The sequence below is a fragment of the Triticum aestivum genome, chromosome 3D, assembly GCF_018294505.1.
Source record: "Triticum aestivum cultivar Chinese Spring chromosome 3D, IWGSC CS RefSeq v2.1, whole genome shotgun sequence".
Lineage (NCBI taxonomy): Eukaryota > Viridiplantae > Streptophyta > Magnoliopsida > Poales > Poaceae > Triticum > Triticum aestivum.
Window position 1 is genome coordinate 386,365,239 of NC_057802.1, and position 19,657 is coordinate 386,384,895.

The 19,657-nt window shown below is 45.5% G+C and overlaps 1 protein-coding gene across 1 annotated transcript; it reads left to right on the forward strand.

Annotated features, from left to right (window-relative positions):
• The first annotated feature begins 12,742 nt into the window (after nucleotides 1-12,742).
• On the forward strand, nucleotides 12,743-19,378 carry LOC123079080 (ATP-dependent 6-phosphofructokinase 6). Its single transcript, XM_044501754.1, has 15 exons — nucleotides 12,743-13,277; nucleotides 13,990-14,036; nucleotides 14,142-14,181; nucleotides 14,271-14,333; nucleotides 14,419-14,556; nucleotides 15,004-15,162; nucleotides 15,245-15,298; nucleotides 15,478-15,546; nucleotides 15,669-15,798; nucleotides 16,103-16,143; nucleotides 16,348-16,572; nucleotides 16,887-16,932; nucleotides 17,028-17,179; nucleotides 17,807-18,008; nucleotides 18,573-19,378. Exons 1-15 carry the CDS (start codon nucleotides 12,954-12,956, stop codon nucleotides 19,211-19,213), a joined length of 2,331 nt encoding a protein of 776 aa, XP_044357689.1. The 5' UTR covers nucleotides 12,743-12,953; the 3' UTR covers nucleotides 19,214-19,378.
• Nucleotides 19,379-19,657: the final 279 nt, after the last annotated feature.

The following is a 19,657-nucleotide window of genomic DNA, read 5'->3' on the forward strand; positions in this document are numbered from 1 at the left end:
CCGCATCATGCTGAGCTTGATCTGCCGGGTCAACCGTGGCAGTTAACAGGGCCGTCATCTTGTCCGTGAGATCCATCAGCACCTGAGCCGGGGAAGGCACCGGGTTTCCTGATCCGGCAGCGGGGTTCTGAATAGGCTGCGCACCAGCCATAAAAACTCCGACCTGACTTGGCGGCTCAAAAAGGTCCGGAATACTGTTGCCATCGGAATAACTCATGAGCCTGCCATCTTGAAGTTGGTACAACGAGTTTGACTCATCAGCGGCCGACTTGCCGTCAGAGCCGGCGGCCGCCTCATCACCAGACCCGGATGGATCAGAGGGCCCTCCGTGGATGCATCCCACAAAAGCGCACCTTAAGGCAGGCCGGGCCCGGGCGGGTCGTGCGCACTGAGCCATTTCGATGAGATCGGCGCGGGGATCCGGCTCGGGGCCCAGCTCACCAATCTTGCCGATGAAGACATGAATTCCACCGAAGGGGACCCGGTACCCGTACTCCACTGAGCCGGCGTCGGGGCCCCAGTCCGCATCGTCGATGTAGAGCTTGCCGCGACGACTCTTGGTCATCCGGCCCACAGCGTATCCCTTGAGCCCTTCGAAGCTGCCCTTCAAGAACTCAAATCCACCGTGCGCCAGCCCCACGGTGGGCGCCAACTGTCGTGGAATCGTCACGGCAGATGTCCACGAGTTAGGACTTAGTCGTGGAGCCATCGCAATTAGGAAGCTTGAAGGGGTTAAGTGGGACAAGGAACACGAGGGTTTATACTGGTTCGGCCCCTTACGGTGAAGGTAAAAGCCTACGTCCAGTTGAGGTGGTATTAATCAGGGTTTCGATAACCAGGGAGCTAAACAGCTATGCCCGGCTCTCGATCAGATTGTTGTCGCCCCTAAACCGCTGCCGGGTCGTCCCTTTATATAGGGAGGTTGACACCCAGCGGCCCTTAGAGTCCCGGCCGGCTCATAAGAGTGTCCGGCTCGGACTCTAAACAATACTTGCCTTATACTACAAGTTCTCCTATAACAATAAAGATTGTACTACGGGCTTTAAGCCATATCCGGGTCTCAGCCCATCTCTGGCCCATTATCTTGGAACTTGGCTCCGGGCTTCTGGCAATGACCCTACAAGTAACCCGGCCCTCCTGGCGGGTGACTCCAAGGTCTATATCCTCAACAGATTCGATGAAAAGGGTCCTTATGAAGGGTAAATAGAAATTGGCATATCACGTTGTGGCTTTTGCGTAGGTAAGAAACGTTCTTGCTAGAATCCCATAGCAGCCACGTAAAACATGCAACAACAATTAGAGGACGTCTAACTTGTTTTTGCAGGGTATGCTATGTGATGTGATATGGCCAAAAGGATGTGATGAATGATATATGTGATGTATGAGATTGATCATGTTCTTGTAATAGGAATCACGACTTGCATGTCGATGAGTATGACAACCGGCAAGAGCCATAGGAGTTGTCTTAATTTATTGTATGACCTGCGTGTCAATGAAAAGGCCATGTAATTACTTTACTTTATTGCTAACCGTTAGCCATAGTAGTAGAAGTAATAGTTGGCGAGACAACTTCATGAAGACATGATGATGGAGATCATGATGATGGAGATCATGGTGTCATGCCGGTGACGAAGGTGATCATGCCGCGCCTCGAAGATGGAGATCAAAAGGCGCAAGATGATATTGGCCATATCATGTCACTTTATGATTTGCATGTGATGTTTGTCATGTTTACATCTTATTTGCTTAGAACGACGGTAGCATAAATAAGATGATCCCTCACTAAAATTTCAAGAGACGTGTTCCCCCTAACTGTGCACCGTTGCGAAGGTTCGATGTTTCGAAGCACCACGTGATGATCGGGTGTGATAGATTCTAACGTTCGAATACAACGGGTGTTGACGAGCCTAGCATGTACAGACATGGCCTCGGAACACATGCGAAACACTTAGGTTGACTTGACGAGCCTAGCATGTACAGACATGGCCTCGGAACACAAGAGATCGAAAGGTCGAACATGAGTCGTATAGTAGATGCGATCAACATGGAGATGTTCACCGATGATGACTAGTCCGTCTCACGTGATGATCGGACACGGCCTAGTTTGACTCGGATCATGTATCACTTAGATGACTAGAGGGATGTCTATCTGAGTGGGAGTTCATTAAATAATCAGATGAACTTAATTATCATGAACATAGTCAAAAGGTCTTTGCAAATTATGTCATAGCTTACGCTTTAGTTCTACTGTTTAAGATATGTTCCTAGAGAATTTAGTTGAAAGTTGATAGTAGCAATTATGCGGACTGGGTCCGTAAACTGAGGATTGTCCTCATTGCTGCACAGAAGGCTTATGTCCTTAATGCACCGCTCGGTGTGCTGAACCTCGAGCGTCGTCTGTAGATGTTACGAAACATCTGACATACACGTTTTGATGACTACGTGATAGTTTAGTGTGTGATGCTAACGGTTTAAAATTGTGGCGACAAGACGGTTTTGAAACGTCGCAGAACATATGAGATGTTCCAAAGACTGAAATTGGGATTTCAGACTAATGCCCACGTCAAGAGGTATGAGACCTCTGACAAGTTTCTTAAGCCTGCAAACTAAGGGAGAAAAGCTCAGTCGTTGAGCATGTGCTCAGATTGTCTGAGTACTACAATCACTTGAATCGAGTGGGAGTTAATCTTCCAGATGAGATAGTGATGGTTCTCCATAGTCACTGCCACCAAGCTATTAGAGCTTCGTGATGAACTATAACATATCAGGGATAGACATGATGATCCATGAGCAACTCGCGATGTTTGACACCGCGAAAGTAGAAATCAAGAAGGAGCATCAATTCTTGATGGTTAGTAAAACCACTAGTTCCTAGAAGGGCAAGGGCAAAAGGGATACTTCATGAAACAGCAAATCATTTGCTGCTCTAGTGAAGAATCCCAAGGTTGAACCCAACCCGAGACTAAGTGCTTCTGTAATGAGGGGAACGGTCACTGAAGCAGAACTACCCTAGATACTTGGTAGATGAGAAGGCAGGCAAGGTCGACAGAAGTATATTGGATATACATTATATGAATGTGTACTTTACTAGTACTCCTAGCAGCACCAGGGTATTAGATACCGGTTCGGTTGCTAAGCGTTAGTAGCTCGAAATAAAAGCTGCGGAATAAACGGAGACTAGCTAAAGGTGAGATGACGATATGTGTTGGAAGTGTTTCCAAGGTTGATGTGATCAAGCATCGCATGCTCCCTCTACCATCGAGATTGGTGTTAAACCTAAATAATTGTTATTTGGTGTTTGCGTTGAGCATAAACATGATTGGATTATGTTTATCGCAATACGGTTATTCATTTAAGGAGAATAATGGTTACTCTGTTTATTTGAATAATACCTTCAATGGTCTTGCACCTAAAATGAATCTCGATCGTAGTGATACACATGTTTGTGCCAAAAGATATAAAATAGTAACGATAGTACCACATACTTGTGGCACTGCCATTTGAGTCATATTGGTATAGAACGCATGAAGAAGCTCCATGTAGATGGATCTTTGGACTCACTTGTTTTTGAAAAGATTGAGACATGCGAACCATGTCTATTGGTATATATGGATGAAGAAAACTCCATGCAGATGGATCATTTGGACTCACTTGATTTTGAATCACTTGAGACATGCAAATCATACCACATGGGCAAGATGACTGAAAGGCCTCGTTTTCAGTAAGATGGAACAAGAGAGCAACTTGTTGGAAGTAATACATTTGATGTGTGCAGTCCAATGAGTGCTGAGGCACGCAGTGGATATCGATATGTTCTTACTTCACAGATGATTTGAGTAGATGCTGAGAATATTTACTTGATGAAACACAAGTCTGAATTATTGAAAGGTTCAAGTAATTTCAGAGTGAAGTTGAAGATCGTCGTGACAAGAGGATAAAATGTCTATGATATGATCATAGAGATATCTGAGTTACGAGTTTGGCACACAATTAAGACATTGTGGAAAGTGTTTCACAATTAATACCGCCTGGAACACCACAATGTGATGGTGTGTCCGAACATCATAACTGCACCCTATTGGATATGGTGCATACCATGATGTCTCTTTACCACTATCGTTTATGGGTTAGGCATTAGAGACAACCGCATTCACTTTAAATAGGGCACCACGCAATTCCGTTGAGACGACACCGTTTAGAGAAACCTAAGTTGTCGTTTCTTAAAAGTTTGGGGCTGCGATGCTTATGTGAAAAAGTTTCAGGCTGATAAGCTCGAACCCAAAGCGGATAAATGCATCTTCATAGAATACCCGAAACAGTTGGGTATACCTCCTGTTTCAGATCTGGAAGTAAACAGGTCCTTTCTCGAGGAAAAGTTTCTCTCGAAAGAATTGAGTGGGAGGATGGTAGAGACTTGATGAGGTTATTGAACCGTCACTTCAACTAGTGTGTAGTAGGGCACAGGAAGTTGTTCCTGTGGCACCTACATAAATTGAAGTGGAAGCTTATGATAGTGATCATGAAACTTCGGATCAAGTCACTACCAAACCTCATAGGACGACGAGGATGCGTACTACTTCAGAGTGGTACGTGATCCTGTCTTGGAAGTCATGTTGCTAGACAACAATGAACCTACGAGCTATGGAGAAGCGAGGGTGGGCCTGGATTCCGACGAATGGCTCGAGGGCCATAAAATCCGAGAGAGGATCCATGTATAAAACAAGGTATAGACTTTGGAAGAACTACTTGATGGTCGTAAGGCCGTTGGGTGCAGATGGATTTTAAAAGGAAGATGGACAATAATGGTAAGTGTCACCATTAAGAAAGCTCGACTTGTCGTTAAGATGTTTTCCGACAAGTTCAAGGAGTTGACTACGATGAGATTTTTCTCACTCGTAGCGATGCTAAGAGTCTGTTGGAATTGTATTAGCAGTTACTGCATTATTTATGAAATCTTGCAGATAGGATGTCAAAACATTGTTTCCTCGACGATTTTCTAGAGGAAAGGTTGTATGTGATACAACCAGAAGGTTTTGTCAATCCTGAAAGATGCTAACAAGTATGCAATGCTCCAGCAATCCTTCTAAGGACTGGAGTAAGCATCTCGGAGTTGGAATGTACGCTTTGATGAGATGATCAAAGATTTTGGGTTTATACAAAGTTTATGAGAAACTTGTATTTCCAAAGAAGTGAGTGGGAGCACTATAGAATTTCTGATGAGTATATGTTGTTGACATATTGTTGATCAGAGATGATGTAGAATTTCTGGAAAGCATACAGGGTTATTTGAAAAGTGTTTTTCAATGGAAAACCTGGATTAATCTACTTGAACATTGAGCATCAAGATCTATAAGGATAGATCAAAAACGCTTAATAGTACTTTCAAATGAATACATACCGTGACAAGATTTTGAAGGAGTTCAAAATAGACCAGCAAAGAAGGAGTTCTTGGCCGTGTTACAAGGTGTGAGTATTGAGTAAGACTCAAGACCTGACCACAGCAGAAGAGAGAGAAAGGACGAAGGTCGTCCCCTATGCTTTAGACGTAGGCTCTACAGTATGCTATGCTGTGTACCGCACATGAAGTGTGCCTTGCCATGAGTTAGTCAAGGGGTACAATAGTGATCCGGGAATGGATCACATGACAGCGGTCGAACTTATCCTTAGTATCTAGTGGACTAAGGAAATTTTCTCGATTATGGAGGTGGAAAAGGAGTTCGTCGTAAAGGGTTACGTCGATGCAAACTTTGACACTAATCCGGATGACTCTGAGTAGTAAACCGGATTCGTATAGTAGAGCAGTTATTTGGAATAGCTCCAAGTAGCGCGTGGTAGCTGCATCTACAAGATGACATAGATATTCGTAAAGCACACATGGATCTGAAAGGTTCAGACCCGTTGACTAATAACCTCTCTCACAAGCGAGATATGAACAAACCCCATGGGTGTTGGATTCATTACAATCACATGGTGATGTGAACTAGATTATTGACTCTGGTAAACTCTTGGGTATTAATCACATGGCGATGTGAACTGGATTATTGACTCTAGTGCAAGTGGGAGACTGTTAGAAATATGCCCTAGAGGCAATAATAAATTGGTTATTATTATATTTCCTTGTTCATGATAATCGTTTATTATCCATGCTAAAATTGTATTGATAGGAAACTCAGATACATGTGTGGATACATAGACAACACCATGTCCCTAGTAAGCCTCTAGTTGACTAGCTCGTTGATCAATAGATGGTTACGGTTTCCTGACCATGGACATTGGATGTCGTTGATAACGGGATCACATCATTAGGAGAATGATGTGATGGACAAGACCTAATCCCAAGCCTAGCACAAGATCGTGTAGTTCGTTTGCTAAGAGCTTTTCTAATGTCAACTATCATTTCCTTAGACCATGAGATTGTGCAACTCCCGGATACCGTAGGAATGCTTTGGGTGTACCAAACGTCACAACATAACTGGGTGGCTATGAAGGTGCACTACAGGTATCTCCGAAAGTGTCTGTTGGGTTGGCACGAATCGAGACTGGGATTTGTCACTCCGTGTAAATGGAGAGGTATCTCTGGGCCCACTCGGTAGGACATCATCATAATGTGCACAATGTGACCAAGGAGTTGATCACGGGATGATGTGTTACGGAACGAGTAAAGAGACTTGCCGCTAACGAGATTGAACAAGGTATCGGGATACCGACAATCGAATCTCGGGCAAGTAACATACCGATTGACAAAGGGAATTGTATACGGGATTGATTGAATCCCCGACATCGTGGTTCATCTGATGAGATCATCGTGGAACATGTGGGAGCCAACATGGGTATCCAGATCCCGCTGTTGGTTATTGGCCGGAGAACGTCTCGGTCATGTCTGCATGGTTCCCGACCCGTAGGGTCTACACACTTAAGGTTCGATGACGCTAGGGTTATAGGGAATAGATATACGTGGTTAACGAATGTTGTTCAGAGTCCCGGATGAGATCCCGGACGTCACGAGGAGTTCCGGAATGGTCCGGAGGTAAAGATTTATATATGGGAAGTCCTGTTTTGGTCACCGAAAAAGTTTCGGGTGCTATCGGTAACGTACCGGGACCACCGGGAGGGTCCCGGGGGTCCACCAGGTGGGGCCACCGGCCCCAGAGGGCTGCGTGGGCCAAGTGTGGCAGGTGACCAGCCCCAGGTGAGCTGGTGCGCCCCCCACCAAGGCCCAAGGCGAAGAGAGAAGGGAAAAGGGGAAACCCTAGGCTCAGATGGGCCTAAGGCCCACCTAATGGTGCGCCCCCTTCTCTCCCCCTCTGGCCGCCCCCCTAGATGCATCTAGGGCTGGCCGCACCCCTTGGGGGGGAACCCTAGATGGGGGCGCAGCCCCTCCCCCTCCCCTATATATAGTGGGGGTTTTGGGGCTGCCATAGACATGAGTCTTCCTCTCTCTTTGGTGCAGCCCTACGCCTCTCCCTCCTCGTCTCTCGCAGTGCTTGGCGAAGCCCTGCTGGAGTGCCACGCTCCTCCATCACCACCATGCCGTTGTGCTACTGCTGGACGGAGTCTTCCCTAACCTCTCCCTCTCTCCTTGCTGGATCAAGGCATGGGAGACGTCACCGGGCTGCACGTGTGTTGAACGCGGAGGCGCCGTGGTTCGGCGCTTAGATCGGAATCAACCGCGATCTGAATCGCTACGAGTATGACTCCTTCATCCGCGTTCTTGCAACGCTTCCGCATAGCGATCTACAATGGTATGTAGATGCACTCCCCTTCCCCTCGGTGCTAGATTACTCCATAGATTGATCTTGGTGATGTGTAGAAAATTTTGAATTTCTGCTACGTTCCCCAACAAGACGCACAGTTCGGGACCCCCTACTCGAGATCGGCCGGTTTTGAAACCGACACCGGCATTCTACCTCTTCATGTAAACCTTGTAAAATAAGAGAGAATAGCCATAAATATTGTGATATAATGTGTAATAACAACCCATAATGCAATAAATATCAACATAAAAGCATGATGCAAAATGGACGTATCAAGCGGCGAAGGGGATAAGGAGTAAAAAGAATTCCTACTCTCCGATATAACTAAGACTCAAAACAGTTTTTCTTCTAGACTCAACAACGACAGCGGTTCGATTAATCAAGGGGGCTCCTAAGGTCGGTAAGGCTTTGATACTAACTTGTAGCGCCCAAGATGCAATTCTATCCCAATCACGTGATGAATTCATGATTGGGGCACAATCGCATTTCGAGCGCATAGCAAGGTGGGTATCATTACAACATACCATGTACTGAATGGATGAGAATACAAGATAAAGGCTTACACTCGCAACAAGCTACAACATGAATACAACAGTTCATCAATACATAGAAATCATCATACAGAAGAGCAGGATCCGACTACGGTTGAAAGCAAACGAAAAAGAAGAACGACATCCACCCTGCTAATCCTAGGCTCCCGAACCGGAACCTATCGCTTGATCGAAGAAGAAGAAGAACCAGAAGAACTCCAAAACAAGCAACCTTCGCTCTCACGTCAAAGCATCGCTTTACCTGTACCTGCAACTATTATTGTAGTAATCTATGAGCCACGAGGACTCAGCAATCCCATTACCATGGGTATCAAGACTAGCAAAGCTTAATCGGTATGGAATGGATAAGTGGTGAGGTTGCAGCAACACTAAGCAATGTATGGTGGTTAACTTTTGGGTACAAGAATAAGATGAGAAACTACGCAAACTAGTAATGATCAAGAGTGATCCTGAACTACTTACGTTCAAACATAACCCAACCGTGTTCTCTTCTCAAACTCACCTGAAAAGAGACAATCACAGTTACGCACACGGTTGGTGTATTTTAATTGAGTTTAGTTCAAGTTCACTACAACCGGATATTAAAAACTCCCATCTGCCACATAACCGCGGGCACGGCTTTCGAAAGTCCAAACCCTGCAGGGGTGTCCCAACTTAGCCCATGACAAGCTCTCACGATCAACGGAGGAAAATCCTCCTCCCAGAACAACCCGATCAAGCTCGGAATCCCGGTTCACAAGACATTTCAACAATGGTAAAGCAAGTCCAGCAAGACCTCCCGGTGTGCCAATACCCTGATAGTAGCCACGCGTATCTCGTCTCAGGCCACGACCGGATGAGCGAAGCATACGGTTGGCTGAGACCCAAGTTGCCAAGGGGGCGCCGCAAGGTGCTCTAGCTTGGACCAACACTCATGAGGAGCACTGGCCCGGGGTTGTTAATTAAGTCCTTGGGGTCCGGAAAGTCCCTATGCAAGTTTTAGTTGTTATTAGGCAAATGGAAAACCAATGTTGGGCCTTACTGGAAGAGTTTTATTCAAAGCGAACTATCAAGGGGAGCCCATAAACCCCGACCGTGTTAGGAACGCAAAATCAAGGAACATAACACCGGTATGACAGAAACTAGGGCGACAAGAGTCGAACAAAACACCAGGCAAAAGGCCGAGCCTTCCACCCTCTACCAAGTATATAAATGCATTAATTAAATAAGAGATATTGCGATATCCCGTGTTATCCATGTCCCAACATGGAACAACCTGCACTGCACCTGCAACTAGCAATGCTATAAGAGGGCTGAGCAAAGCGGTAACATAGCCAAACAACAGTTTGCTGGGATGGTGAAAAGGTTAGAGGCTGTTTCATGGCATATTGGGAGGCTTGATATACAAGTGGTGGGTAGCGCGACATAGCGATAGCATCGAGACAACTAGCATAGCAAAGATAGTAGTGAGATCCAAGGTGACGGTCATTTTGCGTGAAATCCCGCTAGAGAGAAGATCGAGTCCATGAAGAAGACGAACAGGCGTAGTCGAACGAGTCCTCCCAATCGCAACGATACAGGAACTATCAAAAGACGCACAACCGGAAAGAAGCAAACAATATGGTAAACAACCATCACATAATCATGGCATGATGCACAATCAAGTATGACGCATGTCCGGTTTAATAAGGCATGGCATAGCAAAGTGCAACAAACAATACTACAAATTAAGTGGAGTTCAATACGCAACGAGTTGCATGTTAACGAAACACCACAATCGATTATTTAGTTCGCTCTCGTTTATGTACTCAACAATATTAAATGTTGCTAAAAACATGGCAAGAGGTGAAGCACAATAAAACTACATATCTAGGCAAGTTTAAATGAGTCCGGAACAACAAACAACAATTCCGGAAAATCCTCATATGCAATTTTTTAATTTGGTATTGTTCTGCCTAAACCATATTTTAGAGTTGTTAAACAGCAAAAGTAAGTGCACCAGGTTAATCTCTACATTTTTCTAGCCCGTTTACATATAAAGTTTATTTAATTCAGAGCTATGGTTATTTAGTTATGAAATAAATCATCTTAACATGACATTTGTGCAAATTAGTGCAAACAACAATTTAAACATTTCAAACATGGATGAAAGTAGGATATTATTAAACTCGATAAAATTCTAAGTATTTTACATACACGAGTCATTTTAATCCGATGCAAGGTTAAAGAGTTATTATATGCATGAAGATGAGGTTTTTTCTGCAAATCCTGGGATAATTGGACAAATTCGCAGCGCACATGAAAAAAACAAATACGGGCCGAATCTGAGCAATCGGGCCGAACAGGATCGGGCTTGAGGTGCTTCTCACCTCGTGGGCTCACAGCCTAGTCGGTGGGGTGGCTTCTAGGCCGACGCTGGCTCGGCTGGCCTTGCGCGAGCGGTCAACGCGGCCGAGGCAGGGGAAGGAGCGGGACTTGGCGCTGGCCTCGTCCTCGCGTGCTCGCACGACAGAAGCAGGGGATGGCACCGTGCTGGCTTGGCGCGGGACTTGGCAAGGCGACGGTGGTTGGACAGGAGGGGAAAACGAGGAGAAGGTGGAGGCCGCGATTGGTCTCAGGTGGAACTGGTTCGGGAGGATCCCGAGGGAGAGAAGGCAGGTAGGTGCGGTGGGCAGGAGGATGGATGGGACATCTCCCCTAGGCTGCCCACTATTTATAGTAAATGGGGTTTTGGCTAGGGGCTAATCGGACCCTGCGTCGAATTGAACGGCTGAGAAAAGTAGGTTAGGTAGACCAAATAAGAAACCGAAGATGTTTTAGGGATGTTTGGGGATGATCCGAATCCAACAGTGACGACTGCCCGGGTTGGGTTCAGAGAAGTTTTCGGACGCGCGGGAGGGGTCGATGCACTGTGCAGAGAGACTACGGTTTAGGCAAGAGAGAAAACGAAGAACAAGGTTGCAAGTGTTGTTGGTCTTGGATCGGACAACGAGGAGAAGTGGAACCACGAACAGATGCAAGTTTTGAAAAATGACGGCAGCGGAGAGCCAATGCGAATGATGCGATGATGAATGCAACAAAACAAATAGAACACACGACGACAACGAGAAACATGAAAGGCGTCTGGAACGTCGGTCTCTGGTCGTTACAACTGCGAGGATCACCGCGGAGATGAGGACATGTTGTCCGATACTAGCCTCATGGATAACGATGTCGTGGATCGCCATCATGCGCAAAGACATCAATGCGCACAAGAAAATCTGTGATTCATTCATTTTATCAGCTATTTATGAATGGTTGAATTAGTTGTCGTGGATCATGTTTGTTGTTGGGTTGTTTGACATGTTAGTTATTGAATTGTGGAGTGTTGATTGTGAACTTTTGTGTGCAATATTTATTGTCGAATGTGGAGTGAATATGATGAAAATATTTTTTAAGAGAAAAGTATACTTTTCATCCCTGAACTCTTGGCGGAGGCAGATTTGGTCCCTCAACTTCAAATCGGACAATTTGCACCCTCAACTACTAAACCGGACAAGATTCGTCCTTGGTCTCTGTTTTGACCGGTTTTGGTGCTGACTCACCCCAGTTTGGACCGGTGGTGACTCGAATTCGCATAAATTTTTCAAATTCATGAACTTTTTTAAATTCACATACTCTTATCAAATTTGCGTAGTTTTTTCAAGTTCGCGTAATTTTTTAAAATTCACATACCTTTTCAAATCCATGACTTTTTTGAAATTTCTGTACTTTTTTCAAATCCATGCATTTTTTTTCAAGTTCATGCAAGTTTATCAAATCCGAGTACTTTTTTTCAAATCTATAAACTGTTTTTGAAATTCATGTACTTGTTTCAATTCCACGTACTTTTCAAAACATTACGCGAACCTGGAAAAAGTACGTGAATTTGATTGGCATGGTAAAAAATGGGGCGAGATAACACTAAGATCGCTCAAAACCGTGACCAAGAACGTATCTTGTCCGGTTCCATTACTTGATAGTGCAAGTCGTCTGGTTTCGATGTTGAGAAACCAAATCTAAACTCCATTAAAAGTTGAGAAAAAAACTTTTCTTTAATTTTTTAAAATAAGACAGACAAATGGGGAGAGGGGAAATGGGGGCAGACAAATGAAGAGGGGTAAAATGAGGTCGTCATTGTAGGGACAAATAAATGGGGCTCGATCGTGTGAACACATGGAGGCTCTAAAATTAGGCATTTGCCTTTGGAGATGCTCTGCAAAGAGATGATTGTGTCACATTTCTTCCCATTTATTCCAAAAGCAATGAAAAAGAAACTTTAATAAGTAGGAGTAGATGCCAGGCATTATTATCCCGGCTACATTTATTCCCACTGTGCCGTCTGCCTGAGAAACAAGACACGATTCCATTCACTCACCTTAAATAATTGTCGCATAAACCATTTCCATCCCCATTTCATCACCACGAATTCACAGCAGAAAAACATCACACCGAAAAGTCCCGAGCCTTCTCCTCCTTCTCCCTCTTTCCCCTTCTCCACGCTTCGCCGCTTGCCGAATATTTAAACCTCCATCTGACCAGCTCGCCCGTCGGCTTACCTTTCCGGCGAGAGGAAACGGTTTTCTTAACGCGCGACCGAGACCAGACCACCCACCGACTCCGCCAGCTTTCCAGCGCCGGGAGCTCTCCGATGGCGTCCCACATCATTCTCCCCAAGGAGGAGGAGGAGGAGGAGGAGGTGGAGGAGGGGCTTGGCGTGGCGGTGGAGGCGGACCACGACTCGCCGGAGCCGCCGCGGTACCGGCACTTGCAGCCGGCCCAGAAGGCGCTCCCCTTCTCGGCCACGTGCGTGCGGATCTCCCGTGACTCCTACCCCAACCTCCGCGCCCTCCGCAACGCCTCCGCCACGACCCTCCGCGACGACGACGCCGCCTTCGCCAAGCTCGACGAGGGCGACTACGGCTACGTCCTCGACGACGTCCAGCACCTCACGGATTACCTCCCCGAACTCCCCGTGAGCGCCGCCACCCGCTCCCCCTCCCCTCCCCTGCTCCCGCTTTGCTCCGCTGCCGGATTCGGTGGCCCCACCACCGCGGTGGAGTTTTTCTAGAACTGCGCTGTTGCTTGTCAGGGAGAGGACGTGATTTTGCTTCTGGATGCGCGTATATCTCTTATGCTTTGATTTGGTTCTGCCATTTGTTGCGAGCTTCGCCGTCACCAGTTACGCAGCATTTGATAATTTAGGCGCCCCCTTACATTTTCCAAGTTTTTGGGTGGCAGTTTGTTGATTGGTTGTGCGTGAGATCCATTTTTGGACACTTACATAGTGCTGATATGATCCGATAACATAGTAGTAGAACACTTGGAGATTGTAGATTCCTACCTAAATCGACGCTGTTTTGCTTGAGATTCCTACGGTGAACTGGCGTCTTTGTTCATAGGCGACGCTTGTTAGATTTGTTGTTTCATACTTGTGGATGCCTGGATCCGAGTTTGGATAGGCGGATCCGGGCTGAATGGTGTGTGGCTTCACTTTATAAATATTCGATTACCCTTTCCCCTGCTCCTATAGACCAGCTGCATATGCATTCATGTAATGCTGGATACATAGCAATTTATTTTTCCTTTTTTTTGGCTTCAATGACATGTTAAAATGAAGTAAATCGATTTCAAGGTGACATTATGAGAATTAAGCTGACGGTTTCCTTTTTTATCCTTCCTGACAGACTTTTCCTAACCCATTGCAAGATCACCCTGCCTATTCAACTGTCAAGTAAGGATTTACCATCAGTTTCCGTTGTTGTCACCTGCGCAAAATCGCTTGTGCTTATTACATATCTGATGAGCTAAATAAACGCTCTCTTCACATATTTACCAGGCAATATTTTGTCAATGCAGATGATACTGTACCTGAAAAGGTAAAAAAAAGTCAAAGCAGATTTTTCATACGATAATAATATGTTAAGGTGGTAATTGGTGAAATGACATGTTATTTGTGCCACAACAGGTGGTTGTTCAGAAGAACAGTCCACGTGGTGTTCACTTCCGTCGTGCCGGGCCACGCCAGAGGGTATGATGCCTTAAATATGTGCCTGTATCATTTAAGGGCAATGCATTGTCTACATATATCTGGTATAAATTTTGAGCCTTATCAGGTCTACTTCGAGCCAGAAGATGTGAAAGCATGCATTGTGACGTGTGGTGGCCTTTGCCCTGGGCTCAATACTGTCATTAGAGAGTTGGTGTGTGGCTTATCCCACATGTACAATGTCAACGATGTCTTCGGAATACAGGTTTGTGCTGTTGCTATCCCAGATGACTGGTCCATGTCGTATCTTTGTTTGGAAAAGAAGACCACCTGTTCCTTGATCCTTAGCCTGTTAAACATTTCCCAGGAATTAATAGACATTTGCATTTGCATTTCATGCCAGTGCGGAAGGAGCAAAACCCCTGTCATTTTACTTCAGATTTAGTTAGCAATTATTTCCACTGTATTACACTTATAATAACTGCATGTTCTGAAGTACACGAACTTCATTGTGTCATGAGTCTAGAATTTGTTCGATTACATGGGAACTTTGTGCCACCTAGTGTTTTTGCCATGACAGTGAGTAAGCATTGTAGTGCAGTGGTGAAAGCAATTTCTAAACTGTAGCTATTAAATCTATATCTATTGATGGTTCTTTAACTTCAAAAGCATGGTTCATTTTCTATTACTTATGTCGTAAGCAATTTTGTAGAATGGATACAAAGGCTTCTATTCGAGCAATTATCTTCCCATGACACCAAAAAGTGTCAATGATATCCACAAAAGGGGTGGTACAGTTCTTGGAAGTTCACGTGGTGGTCATGATACCCATAAGATTGTCGACAACATTCAAGATCGTGGAATTAATCAGGTATGTGTCTGTTGTTAGCGTTGTTTGTACGATCTTCCTTATTTCAGAAATTGAGCAAATTCTGCATGTGTACCTTATCTAGGTTTACATTATTGGAGGAGATGGAACTCAGAAGGGAGCATATGAGATATTCAAGGTAATCACTATCAGCAGTGTATCCACCACATTTATGTAGATATCGTTTGAAAGGCTCATATTTAAGAAGTCATTAATACATTTTTATTTAGAATATTTTTTAGTGAAAATATAATTGGAGTATCGACTGAGATGTTCACATTTCTTGACTCAGTTTCTAACTTTTGGAATTGCTGATAGGAAATCCGGAGACGTGGTCTTAAAGTCGCCGTTGCTGGTATCCCCAAGACTATTGATAATGATATAGCGGTAATATATGATTACTTGCTTTTCTACAACAAAGATGCTTTTACTGAATATCGGTTGATTTGGGAGATCAGTATGCAGGGGATGTGAATTGATACTGATTATTGTAATATATTGATTCTTAGGTTATAGACAAGTCCTTTGGTTTTGACACTGCTGTAGAAGAGGCCCAACGTGCCATTGATGCCGCTCATGTGGAAGCTTCAAGTGCTGAGAATGGAATAGGCTTGGTGAAACTGATGGGTCGCTATAGTGGTTAGTTCTCTTAGTTCCTAGCCCATCCTAATATGGGTCCTTGCTGCTGCTGACTGCTGAGTTCTTGAATCATTTGCCACCTCCCCCCTTGCTGTTTCTTCCTCCAATGGTAGAAAAGCAGGCCAAAAAGGAGTTACCTTATCTTTTGCTGATCTGCTCCGATTAACTAAAAAATGTGTAGTGGAATGTTCATTAAGTACTTATCCCTTGTGCGGCACAATGGATTTTTCTTTATTTTTTTTATTTTTTGCTATTGCATTATGCAGTTCTTAGTCCTCAATGTGATGATTCCTTGCTAATGCAGGGTTTATTGCAATGTATGCTACGCTGGCAAGCAGAGATGTGGTAAGTTAGTGCCTTCTATGCATATCTGAGCTATTCCAAACAGCACTCGGTAGTTTTTTAAGCCTTATATTTTTCATTGTTTTTTTTTAACTTTGACTGTGTTAGACCAGACGCATCACCAATGTTCAGATGTGTCATTCTTCTTCTCCATAATTTATGTTATTATTAGCTGGATAACCTGGATTTTTTTTCTGTCTTCTGTAGGACTGCTGCTTAATTCCTGAATCTCCGTTTTATTTGGAGGGGGAGGGTGGACTCTTTGAGTATATAGAAAGGAGGCTGAAGGAGAACAACCACATGGTCATTGTAGTGGCTGAGGGAGCAGGACAGGACCTTATTGCCAAAAGTATACCTGTAGCTGATCAGCTAGATGCATCTGGAAATAAGCTGCTTCTTGATGTTGGTCTCTGGTTGACTCACAAGATTAAGGTGAATATAATTTCTTTTGTAAAACGAGTTTACATGATATATTGATACTACTTTGCATGTATTTTGTGCATATAAATTTTCTGTTGACACTAGAACTGCTAGGATGTGTCACTTTGAGGTCGCCTTTGGAACATGTACACTAGAATTACTAGGATGCTGATAGCAAAGCTAATATCACAGTGAACCTTCACATTTGTCATTGTTGCTTTCAGTCTTACCTCATACGGATTATTAGTGTGCTGATATCAAAACAGGCGTTTTTCTTGGACCTCACTTAAGAATTCTCTAACGTATACTTTGTCATTTCCTTGTAGGATCATTGCAAGAGCAAAAAGATGGAGATGACCATTAAATACATAGGTAAAAATCTTTTGTTTGCGTCTCTACATCAGATTGTACAGTGGTATATCATTTTGTTGAGTGTGACATCAGCAGTCGGTTATTATTACTGACAGATCCAACCTACATGATCCGAGCCATTCCAAGCAATGCTTCGGACAATGTCTACTGCACACTGCTGGCACACAGTGCCATTCATGGTGCAATGGCAGGATATAGCTTCACAGTGGGAATGGTCAACGGCAGGCATGCATACATACCATTTCATGTAAGTATAACTTCCATATGCCCCTATTTAGTTACTTTTGACTATGGTGTAGTATGGGACTCTCGCTTCATCATGGGAAATGGGGGTATTTGCTTCAGGGCCATCAATATTTCATATGGCGAGTCATAGTTTCTGTCAAGGTTTAATTCTGGCATTCACAAATTGTGAAATGATGCGGCAAATGGTGATTTTTTTTTCCGCTTGCGTATCATTCCATTGATAGAAGAGCGAAAAAAATTGAGCGAGAGCTGCCCTGGGGCAGTGACCCTGAACCCTGCAATCGTCATAGGTGGTAGCATGGTCCAAAACACAATAGTATAACTTGGTCGCAGTGCCTTCCATTTAGCTGAAATCTGCAACTCAGAAAATACCAGTCAAAACGCAAATGTCGTGCACTTTATTTGCAACTTTCCTTCCACGCTGCTGTATTAAGTTGGCAGACCTTGGATTGAAGTTCAACTCGAAATTGTTCTTTATCTTTGGTCTCTCTAAGATAGTCGGGGACTCGGTGTGTGGGATATGGAGACGAATGGAAAGTTTGGGGAGTTCTCAACATTCTTGACCTCTGATGCATACTGAATATTACCTGATCAATTAGAATAACTTGAAATTTCATTTGGACAACAGAGAGTAACATCAACACGGAACAAGGTCAAGATCACGGACAGGATGTGGGCAAGGCTGCTGTCTTCAACAAACCAGCCAAGCTTCCTGAGCAAGGAGGATATCATGGAGGCACGAGAGGCCGAAAGGTTGGCCAATAGGCTACCTGTGCCTGCGAGCAGCAGCGAGCATACGAAGAAACACTCTGCGTCGGTACTGTCAAACGGTGAGAAATAGACAATAGTGGTACGAGTTTTGTTTAAACTTCGGGCTATTTTCAATGGTTCTTGTTGTGCACAGTAGTAACTGTAGTCGCGGTCTGAGCCCTTGTTTCACCCGGTTTTGCTCCGATGTGTTTGGCCTGAATGCTGCTGATGTAGAGTGAGTAATAAACACACGCTACTGTGGTATTTTCATCAAAACATGTGTCGTGTTCGAGTTACCTGTGGTGGACGTCAATCTGCCCTAGCTAGCTAGTTTTCTCTTTCTTGAAGCAAGTTCCTACCCATTCTTCGGTCGTTCTGAGAGATGGTGCGGGTGAAATGCTCTTCGTGTCAGTCGGTTTGCATATAGGGAGTACTAGTTCCCAAGAAGCAACGATCGGCGTACGTTCCGTTCATGCATCTCTGACCTGTGATGGCGATGTCACGGGAGGATTGCTTCTTGTTCTTGCAATGAGTTCGCGTCGACCGTCAACATTTCAATGGGTTCTGACGCGTTCCCGTCAGCGGGTCTGTAACTTCTCGATGGTTTCTCCTGTTTGACACCTCTGCGTTTTGCATGCAAGAAGCCTCCGGCGATGTCCAAGGAGCACCCACGTTGACGTTATCACAGCTGCAACAGCCTGCCGCCGCCATTACGGTTCCTGCACCGCCGTCATCCGCGACAGCTGGCACGGCCAGCGTGACAGTAATCGACTCCGACGACGATTGCGACGCAACCGGGCCTCCGGAAGGGACGCCGGAACGAGAGACCAGAACATGGCAAGAGGCCGAGGAAACTGACCGGACACGGGACGAGAGGCCTAAGCAGCCAGAGACGCCGGAGCGTATGGCGCCGCCGCCAGGAAACGCGTTGCACGCACGTGCTGACGAGGCGGCAGCACAGGCGGCGCAGGACGTAGACGCGTTCAAGCACGACGACGGCTGCACCACGCCGCCGCCACCGCCGGCCCACGGCTCGGATGACGACCGCGTGGCGGCGAGCACGAGCGGCAAGCGGGCTGGCGTGGCCGCCGCCAGGTTGAGGCTGCTCGCGTTCCGGTCGTTCGCGCGGGGCAAGAAGGGCAACAAGTCTGGGGATGCGGCGCCACCGGAGGGGCGCGCGCCGTCGCCGGGAGAACACCTGCCGGCGCACGGTAAGGCGTGGGAGGAGGCCGGTGCGGATGACAAGGACAAGGGCCAGGCGAGGTGGAAAAGGTTTTGGAAGTGAACGTGCCGCGCTGTCTGCCGTCGTGCCGTGCTGTCAGCGTCGCGGTGCGTTTTCATTGGTTAGTCTCCCATTGTAAATATAAGGGCTTGTGGCATATCGCATTGTTTGTTCATTCTTTCTCATGCAGATATTTTTTTTCTTCTGCGAAAAGACAATATATGATGGTTTGGTCTTACAACTTGCAAAATGACCCTCCCAGTCCTACAACTTGCACCCAATGTGCAACTTTGGTCCTGGACCAATCACAGAGCGACAAGTGGACTCTTGGCCCCGAGCCGGTCAGCGCGCGTTTTTGCAAAGAGCCCCTGCCTTTCATTAGAATCAACTTGCAGTCACGAAAACACCTGAATTTGTTTAGGAGAGCACGGTCACATGCCCCCCATCCCAGACAAATAGCACTTGTCGTCTCGCCCCCTCCCCCTCTCTGTTCTTGCTCTCTGCACC

Excerpts from the sequence above, each read along its gene's own strand:
- LOC123079080 (XM_044501754.1), top strand. The coding sequence starts at position 12,954 with ATGGCGTCCCACATCATTCTCCCCAAGGAGGAGGAGGAGGAGGAGGAG. Across the intron at positions 13,278-13,989 it reads ATTACCTCCCCGAACTCCCC|ACTTTTCCTAACCCATTGCA; the intron begins GTGAGCGCCGCC and ends CCTTCCTGACAG. Across the intron at positions 14,557-15,003 it reads ACGATGTCTTCGGAATACAG|AATGGATACAAAGGCTTCTA; the intron begins GTTTGTGCTGTT and ends GCAATTTTGTAG.